At 61.8% G+C, this 9,379-nt stretch overlaps 1 protein-coding gene across 1 annotated transcript in view; it reads right to left on the bottom strand.

Moving 5' to 3' along the window:
* OBSL1 (obscurin like 1) overlaps positions 1 to 9,379 on the bottom strand; it is a 49,963-nt gene that overhangs the window by 11,642 nt on the left and 28,942 nt on the right. Inside the window, exons 12-15 of the mRNA XM_029912785.1 lie at positions 8,708 to 8,983; positions 7,977 to 8,252; positions 5,368 to 5,643; positions 1,351 to 1,626 (exon numbers count right to left, since the gene is read on the bottom strand). Coding sequence (XP_029768645.1) covers positions 1,351 to 1,626; positions 5,368 to 5,643; positions 7,977 to 8,252; positions 8,708 to 8,983 — 1,104 coding nt within the window. The remainder of the gene's footprint in view (positions 1 to 1,350; positions 1,627 to 5,367; positions 5,644 to 7,976; positions 8,253 to 8,707; positions 8,984 to 9,379) is intronic.

The raw sequence follows: 9,379 nt of genomic DNA, 5'->3' as shown, positions 1-9,379 counted from the left end.
TCCCAGCAGGGGGCGCTGTGGGGAGCGGGGTAGGGGTCACTGGCTGTGGGGGGGAGGGGGTGGTTCCTGGCTACTCCAGCCCAGCCTCTCCCAGCAGGGGGTGCTGTGGGGCGCGGGGTAGGGGTCACTGGCTGTGGGGAGCAGGGCAGGGGTCACTGGCTGTGGGGAGCGGGGCAGGGGTGCTGGATGGGGAGGGAGCTCGGAGCTGTCCCAGTGACAGCTGTGGTGTCTGCACTGGTCCTGCTGGTGACGCAGGGCAGGAGGCCGGGAATCCTCCATCCAGGCGTGTCTAACACAAACAGGAGCAGGCCGTGGGCCTCCTGCGGGCTGGGCATGGCAAGGCAGCAGGGCGCATCCAGCCGAGCCAGCCCCTCTCACTCCTCGTCTCCCCCGTGCGCCCGCTGGCAGGGATTGGGGCAGCCCCGCAGCCCTCCTGCACTGCCAGGGCTCAGCCGCCATCAGAGGCCAGGACAGTGTCTGCAGCCCCAGCCCTGCCCCAGGGAGCGGGGACACCTCACACACAGCCCTTTGCCCCAGCTGATAAATGCCCAGCTCAGGCCCTGGCAGCAGCCGGAGAGGCGCCTGGGAGCCGGCCAAGGTGAAATGTAACCGGCCCCGCAAGGCTCCTGCTGCTCCACGGGCGCTGCCTTGCTCCTCTGACTGTAGGGAGCAAGCGGCTGGGACCTGCGCATGGCTCCCGCAAACCCTGAACAGGTTCCCTCGCCCCACAGGTTCCCCCGATCCCCAGAGCCCCCCTGCCGTTTGTATGGGGAGCCTCCGAATCCACATCGAGGGGAGGCATGGGGGGGACATTTGCCATGGGGCCGGGGCTCCCAGCCCAAACCCCAGGCCCAGTAAGACGAGGCGCAGGCAGCATGTGGTCCGGAGGGGGGAGTCCAGAGAACAGAGGGACGGTCCTATGTAAAGAGGCCTTTCATTCAGGAGGCAGAGAGAGGCATCCCTCACCCAGCACTGATATGCAGCCACCTCTGGATTGGGACGCAGCAGCTGCTCTGCAACAACCCCAGAGTTTAGGACCAGAAGTGCTGAAGGATCCTGCATCCAGCAAAGCTTGGGGGGGGGCACGATGGATTCTCTGGAAACAGAATCTGGCGAGGACACTAGGGAGAGAGCTCTGGGATCACAAGTAGCCAGAGCCACCATCCCAATCCCTGTACACTGCGCTGGCTGCCAGGGGAGAGCACCCTCACTGCACCTCACCCCACTGCCTGCAGCACGGGGCAGCCCCAGGGGCTTTCCCCTCCAGGGACTGACCCCCAGCGGCCCTGCTCTGCTCCTCGTCCACCCAGCCCACCTAGCTGGCATGTACAATGCCCCCTGCCGGCTCACCTGCCACCTCCACAGTCGTCACCATTCGGTCACCAACAGCGTCACAAACGTAGGAGCCAGAGTCGCTGGGCCGGGCCCCGAGGATGGTCAGCTGCCTGAGAGCTCCCCGGTCCTCGATCCGGACTCGTTCGCTGGCCACCAGCTCCTGGCCATCCCTGAGCCAGCGGACGGCAGCGCTGGGCTGTGACACCTCGCAGGCCACCACCAGGTCATCGCCGGCCGCCAGGCACTGCTGCTCCCGGCCCCCCTTGCTCCTCACAATGCACACAGGGGGCTCTGGGGAGTCAGAGAGAGGCAGCGTCACTGCATGGGGCAGAGGCCAGGCTCGGGGTCAGGCGCGCCTCACACCCCACAGAGTATGGCGTGCAGCAGCCAGAGCGACCCACTGCATGCATGCTGGACAGGCTGGCACATGGACTGTGTGCCAGACGGCCTGACAGACAGCACTGCCTGTACCGACAGACGTACCAGCTGTGCTCCAGAGGGGCCGACTGACACAGACAGGCAGACTGTACGCTAGACAGGTGGCTGACAGACGGAAGTAACAGCCACAAACTCCAGGCAGGCCAGGGAGAGACTTTGGCCAAGTACCAGCCGGTGGGGAGGCACATCCCCTGCCTCAGCTGAGCTCCCCCGCTCCGATCCAGAAGGTACCCGGGACGATCCCAGCTGGGCCTGAGACAGCAGGCTGGGGTCAGGGCCCCGCTCCAGAGCACAGGGAGAGGGGCTTCTCCATGGGCTGCAGGGGGAAGTCCCAGCTGGGAGAGACCTTCCCCTGAATATTTCACTGGGGCACATCTGGAAAAGAGGTTTCCTATAACTGTCCCACGCAGGGCTGCCTATACCCTCCCAATCCTGGTAAATACCCCCCAGGGCTGCCTCTATAACCCCCCATCCCCCACACACCAGGGCTGCCTATAAACACCCGACACACCCACACCAGCCTATGACCCCCGCAGCCCCACGGCTGTGACCTCCCAACGTCCCGCTGCCCAGAGGTCCTGGGCTGACAGCACCTGCCCCTGGATCAGGCTAGTCCAGTGGTTCCCAAACTTTAACAACCTGTTAACCCCTTTCACTAAAATGTCTCGTGAACCCCCTCCTAAAAATGAATATTTCCAGGGATTTTCTCCTTTACCTGAGTATAAATTATAAAAGCAGTGATCTTGGAAATATAAAATTTGTTTTTATGACATGCTTATTACACACTATTATTAATTATTATTTATAATTACATTATGAAAATGGCAACACTCTTCCAAGATCTCACTTCCGTAGCTTGTATCACTTTGAATAAGCCTGTTATGAGACAAGGCTCCTATGTTTCATCAAGGAGTATCAGATTTGAAACAGCATGAAGGTATTTAAGAAGCCAACTCAAAGAGTTCCTCCTACATAAGCATTCAGGTCTTGAGTAGTCCAGGCAAACAACGCACGTTACAACAAAGCTTAAACTTGTTCTTCATAATAATTTTAAAAACAATACTAGCTGCCTATTTAATTTTAAAAACAGCAAAAAATATTCACCTCCCTTTCCATTTCTTATAAGGAGTCTTGAAGTTTAAATCTCCTCAGTATGATAGATATGCTTGCTTTGATCTGCTTAGCTCTTGGGCTCCAGGCTACTGATCCCATGCTGTTCGGGGTCCCTAGGAACAGCTCTGTCCGCCATTAGGGAATTTTTTCCCCGAGAACCCCCGTAACGAGAACCCCAGTTTGGGAACCACTGGGCTAGTCTAGCCCTGTAGCCCTCTAGTGGCCTGTTCTGGAATAACCGGCCTGGAGTTAGATTCTCTCTCCACCTCCAGCCCTTAGGTCAGGCGTGGGCAAACTTTTTGGCCCAAGGGCCACATGTGGGCATAGAAATTGTATGGCAGGCCATGAATGCTCACGAAATTGGGGTTGGGGTGTGGGAGGGGGTGCGGGCTCCGAGGTGGGGCCGGAAATGAGGAGTTCGGGGTGCAGGAGGGGACTCCGGGCTGGGGATGGGTTGAAGGCTCCGGCTGGGGATGAGGAGTTTGGGGTGTAGGAGGGGACTCCAGGCTGGGGGTGGGGTGAGGGCTCCGGCTGAGGATGAGGAGTTCGGGGTGTAGGAGGGTGCTCCAGGCTGGGACCGAGGGGTTCAGAGGGCGGGAGGGGGGGATCAGGCCTGTGACAGGGGGTTGGGGTGCAGGAAGGGGTGCAGGCTCCGGCTGGGGGTGTGGGCTCTGGGGTGGGGCTGGGGATGAGGGGTTTGGGGTGCACGAGGGTGCTCCGGGGTAGGATCAAGGGGTTTGGAGGGCAGGAGGGTGCTCCGGGCTGGGGCAGGGGGTTGGGGCACAGGGGGAAGCTCAGAGGTGCAGGCTCCGGGCGGTGCTTACCTCAACCAGCTCCTGTAAGCAGCAGGATGTCCCTTCTCCAGCTCCTACACGGATTCGCAGCCAGGTGATTCTGCGCGCTGCCCTGTCCGCAGGCACCACCCCTGCAGCTCCCATTGCCCGTGGTTCGCGGCCAATGGGAGCTTCAGGAGCGGTGCTTCGGGTTGAGGCAGCATGCAGAGCGGAGTCCCCTGGCTGCCCCTACACATAGGAGCCGGAGGAGACCATGTCGCTGCTTCTGGGAGCCACGTAGAGCGGCCCCCGACCCTGCTCCCCGGCTGGAGTGGGGCAAGCCCCGGACCCCGCTCCCCAGCGGGAGCTCGAGAGCCGGATTAAAACGTCGTACAGGCCATAGTTTGCCCACCCCTGCACTAGGGCTAGGATGGGACACATGGGCTGACAGCCCTTTCAGGGCTATTATAGTTCATATAATGGGATGTTCCCAGGATCCATGAGAACACTACTGCTCTCTGAATCCCACTGACCTCTTGGCCTCAAGCATACCATGTGGCAGGGAGTTCCACAGGTTACGTGTGTATTGTCTAAAATACAACAGCATTTCCTGCTGCTGCTATTAACTACACTGCCTTCCCATTTCACTGAGCCCCCCGTGTTCTGCTGTTAAGGGAGGGGCAACCAGCCACGCCCAATCCCCCTCTCTGTGCCGCTCCTAGAGACACACCTCGTCAGCCTCCGGTATGGGGCTCCTCTAAACCGAACTGCCCCAGCCTCTGCAGTCTCTTTATACGGAAGCTCGCCCAGGCCCCTTCCCCCACCCGGGACCCCACCAGACCCTTTCTGAAGCCGGGAGACCAGAGCCTGGAACTGCACTTCCGGCTCAGCCTCCCAGTGCAATCGCAGCAGACGCTGTCCATGCGCTCTCCAGCCATGCGCGGCCGCAGCTGGGGTTACACTTCGACCACGGCTGTGCATCAAGCGGGGTGCACGGGGCTGCCCAGGGCTCTCCCCTGAGGGGTCACAGGGAGTTCAGAGCCCAGGGCAGAGCGTGAGGGTCCAGATTACTCCTTCCAGTGGGTGCGCCCTGCATTGCCCACACTGTACTTCACCTGCCCCCACTGCAGCCCGCTCCCCCGCCTGGCTGGGCCCTCTGCCCCCTCCCTCACCTGCCTGGCTGGGCCCTCTGCCCCCTCCCTCACCTGCCTGGGCCCTCTCTCCTTCCTCAGTCCCCTCTGATTTTAACTAGCCTAAGTCATGTAGTGTCATCACCCACCTTCCTATTGCCCTGCTCACCCCCATCACAGACCCCCATTAGCCCATTGAATAAGGCTCCTCACACCCTCATTCTGTGGGGCCCGGCAGCAAAGGGCCTGTCCCTCCAGAGGAGCTGCCCGGCCAGGGCCGGCTCCAGGGTTTTTGCCGCCCCAAGCAGCCTCCCGCCCCCCAAAAAAGCTGCGATCGTGATCTGCGGCGGCAATTCGGCGGGAGGTCCTTCGCTCCGAGCGGGAGTGAGGGACCCACCGCCGAATTGCCGCCGAATAGCTGGATGTGCCGCCCCTCTCCAGAGTGGCCGTCCCAAGCACCTGCTTGCCAAGCTGGTGCCTGGAGCTGGCCCTGTGCCCGGCTCCTGCATTGCTCCCCAATGCCAGGCAGGGCCCTCGCCCACCCGCCGGACAGGAAGTCAGCGGCAGCTCAGCCGTACCTTCCACGGCGACACAGAAGATGAGGCTGTCGTCATGGCTGTCACACAGATACTCCCCCGCGTCCTTGCTCTCCATGCCCAGAATGACCAGTGCATGCCGTGCCCCGTCTTCCTCCAGACGCACGCGCCCCGTGTCCTGCAACTTCTCACCATCCTTGTACCACTTCACCTCTCCGTGGGCATGGGAGAGTGTCACCTCCAGCACCAGGTCCTCCGCGGCCAGGCAGCGGCGGTGGGTCTGCAGCTCACCCCGCCCCAGGATCGTCACAGGAGGGTCTGGCAGAACCAAGACAAACAGCAGCTACGATTAACCAGCCTATGGAACTCCCTGCCACAAGGTTTCACTGCGGCCAGGAGCACAGCAGGCACCAGAAGGATTCGATATTTGCATGGACAACAGTGACAAGAGCCCCCATGACCCTGCGCGACATACAAGGGCGCTGAACCCCCTGCGCCAGTGTTGGGGATAGGAAGGCGATTCCCCTGGGCCCAGCCCTCATTGCAGGGCTGTTGTACCTTCCCCGGAAGTGCCGGGGCTGGTCGCTGTCAGAGACGGGCACCAGACTAGCGGGGACCTGCTCCACTCCAGCCTGGGAACTCCGCCACAGGCCCAGGACTCGGCCTGCTCTGAGCGCATGGTCAGGCCAGCGCAGGCCCCCCGGGACCAGGGTGGGCCCAACTGGCCCCTGAGCATCCTGACAGAAGGGGCGTGCGATTAGCCTGTTTCATGTCACACCCCTTGATTTCCTGTTGGGAGGAGACAACCAGCACCGATGCCAGGGCTCTGGGGCCTGCAGGGGCTGCCAAGGAGACAGAAACTGGCACAGCCAGCTTGGGAAACTCAGCCTGGCGAGCTGGGCACTGCACCACTGGCCTGCTGTGCCCAAGTGGGAATTGGCTGTACTATTTTTATCAAGTCGGTGTCTGCCTCAGTTTCCCCTATATGCTGCATTGTTACTATTGGGAGCAGGGGAAGAGACAGGTGTGACGGGCTCCCAGCTGTCTGGGACCTGAGGTCCCACATCAATGGAGCTCTGGAGAAGACAATGGCAAATCCAGCTGCCCAGACACTGATGCCCAGCAACCAGCGACCCAGAGAGATCTGCACCCCCCACCACTGGGCAGGGGGCTGAGCCGCATCCCCAGCTCGGGAACAAAGGGCTGGCGGGGGAGGTGTGTTGGCTGCAGGAAGCAGTGGGAGGTACACTGCGGAGTCTGACTGAGGAGGTCAGTCGGCGTGACAGAGGGACGGGGCTTTGGGCTCTGGGCTCCCCAAGGGCTCCCTGTGCTGGGTCAGGTGACTAATAACCCGCCTGTCGGCCCGCACTGGCTGTGTGACCCTGCAGACGCTGGCGGAGGGGGCGCTGACCCCTAAGACGGTGTGACAAAGTGGGTTTTTCCTCCTTATTATGTTGTATGTGAGCCTATGTGAGTCTTACTGTTTTGCATGAATACTCTGTGTGCCTCAGCTTCCCGGCGTATTGATCAGGATGTGGGGCAATGGATGTGTCGGAGGTCGGGTCGCTGGAAGCTGGGCAGTCTGCTATGGGGGACTCAGAGAGTGGGGAGTCCAGGGCGTCCAGTCCGGGGTCCCCCCAAGATGGACTTGGCTGAAAGTCACTGATTTCTGTGCTAACAAGATCTGTTCTACACTGTGATCCTGTTGACTAATAACCCGTCTGTTTTACCGGCTGACTGAGAGTCATGGCTGACTGCGGACTTGGGGTGCAGGGCCCCTTTGGCTTCCCCAGGGGTCCCGTCCAGGTGGACCCACCAAGGGGAAGTGTATGGTGTGAACAGGGGGCTGAATGCTCCGAGGTCAGTCCCAGGAAGCTCCGTGCCCTGAGGGGAGTCACGCTTCCCAGAGTCCTGCTGGCTTTGTACTGAGCAGTTCCAGAGCATCGGACCTGTGACTCCGCCATAGATGGTACAACTCTCCCTCAGGTCTGTCTCCGTGGGACTCGCTGCCCAGGGTCCAGCCCCAGGAGGCAGTGACGCCGCGTGGCTTCCCCTGGAGGCGGAGTGAGACCCTTTGGGGGCATGGCCCACTGACGGGGCCTCCCAAAGCCTGTCCCCACGCGGGGGATATGACCCCCATCCTATGGGTCCGTGACACCTTCCCCACCCCGTTGCTGACCCCCGCACAGACTCACCATGGCTCTCCAAGCACACCCAGTGGGGCCTATGCCGGGGCGCAAGCCCTGAGCCTGAATGCGCAGACACAGCAACTGTCCCTGGACAGACTAGCCACTGGAAACAGAGCTGACGGGCAGAGCCCACATGAGCACCAGTGCCCCGGTGCGTGCGGACTGCCACACAGGCAGCGACAGGCAGGCCAAGGCCTGCGCATGGGACTCAGGTCTGGTTCTCAGGGGGCAGCAGACTCGGCCTGGGGCAAGAGAGGGTTGTGGGGACATCATTTTATAGCCCAAATCTGGCTGCAAAGGCACCTCCTGCAGTGCCAATGCCCCCACCCAGGGGCCAGTTCTAGGCCCAACTCACGCTGCTGGGAACTCGCTTCCCCCAGCACCGCCCTGCTCGCTGGGGCGTCACCAGCCACCCCAAGGCAGCTACTCAGGTCTCTGGGCCCTCCCCAGCCTCTCACTCACCACACACTTGGACAGTAAACGTCCTGGTGTCATCAGCCGCATCGCAGACGTACTTCCCAGAATGCTCCACTCCAGCCGCAGGGATGACCAGCCGCCGATGGGCACCCTCCTCCTCCAGGATCAGGCTGCCGCCAGCCTCCAGCCTGGTGCCATCCTTAACCCACTGCACTGGCACGTTCCCGCGCGAGAGCTCGCAGGCCAGAGTCACCGTCTCCCCCATGACGGCCTTCAGGGTGGGGGGAGCTCGCCGCGGCTGCAGGATCTTCACCGGGGGCTCTGAAAGGAGAGGGCAGCGCTGGCCCAGGCAGCCAGGGGACAATGCTGCCCCCACCCTGCCCTGTTGGTTTGAATCAATCTCCGGCACAGCCAATTTCTCCTTTCAGGCCACGAAAGAGCAATGGCGGGTGTAAGCGCCGGAGGGAGCAGATCACGGGATGGCTCCTGGGGACTGAGGAGACACAGCGCGTATGGCTGTGCCTCGGGGCACGTGTATGACACGGAGTGGTCATGCCAGCAGATACTCACCACCGGCAAACGTACGGCCCACTCTCCCCAGCTACTCCGTGACCATAAGCAGAGCGGGAACCCAGGAGACGCCAAGTGCAGCCGAGAGAGGGAGACGGACCCGGAGCGGGGGAAGAGCTTTGCTCAGTTTATCGACGATGGTCACAGAGCAGATGTCACAGAGACAAGGAAGCTGTGCCCCACGTTACCTGGCCCCCCACGCTCACCTGACACCCTGACGTCAAAGGAGACGGACTCGTCCCTTGTCTCACAGATGTACTCGCCAGCATCCTCGGCCCGGGCCTGCGGGACAATCAGCCAGCGCTGGGCCCCCTCTGCCCGCAGCAGCAGGTTCTCTGTCTCATCCACCTCCAGCCCGTCCTTGAACCAGCACACCTGGGCATCTGCTCTAGACAGCTCACACCTCAGCTCCAGGCGCTGCAGCGCCAGAGCCTGCAGCTCCAGGGAGCGCTCCTGGGGGCGCAGGATCCTCACTGCAGGCTCTGTTGGGCACATCGAACGGAAGGGACATGATGGGCTCAGGGAGACCCAATCTCTACCCGCTGCAGGGCAGGGGGTCTGCTCTGCCCAACCCCAGCCTGCGAGACCCCCGGCCACTGCCTGTGTCCATCAGGAGGCCTGGGCTCCCCAGTGCTCTGGGGGATCTGGGTGGGTGCTGGGACTGCAGCCTGATGGTCGTTAGGAAAAGTCTCTGCCAGTCTTGTGCTACATGTGGGGAAGCAGCTGCCCACGGAGCTCAGGTATCACAGCCTCTGTCAGACCCAGACCCCAGTTCTTCCAGGGGCATCGCGGGCTGGGCACAGACAGGGGGGCCGGGCTCTCCCCTCAGGTCAGGGGCTGGGCGCTGACAGGGGGGCGCAGGGCTCTCCCCTCGGGGC

The sequence above is a fragment of the Terrapene carolina genome, unplaced genomic scaffold, assembly GCF_002925995.2.
Source record: "Terrapene carolina triunguis isolate 2854851 unplaced genomic scaffold, T_m_triunguis-2.0 Scaffold243, whole genome shotgun sequence".
In the NCBI taxonomy this organism is placed as follows: Eukaryota; Metazoa; Chordata; order Testudines; family Emydidae; genus Terrapene; species Terrapene triunguis.
This window is presented reverse-complemented; position numbering and strand designations above follow the sequence as displayed.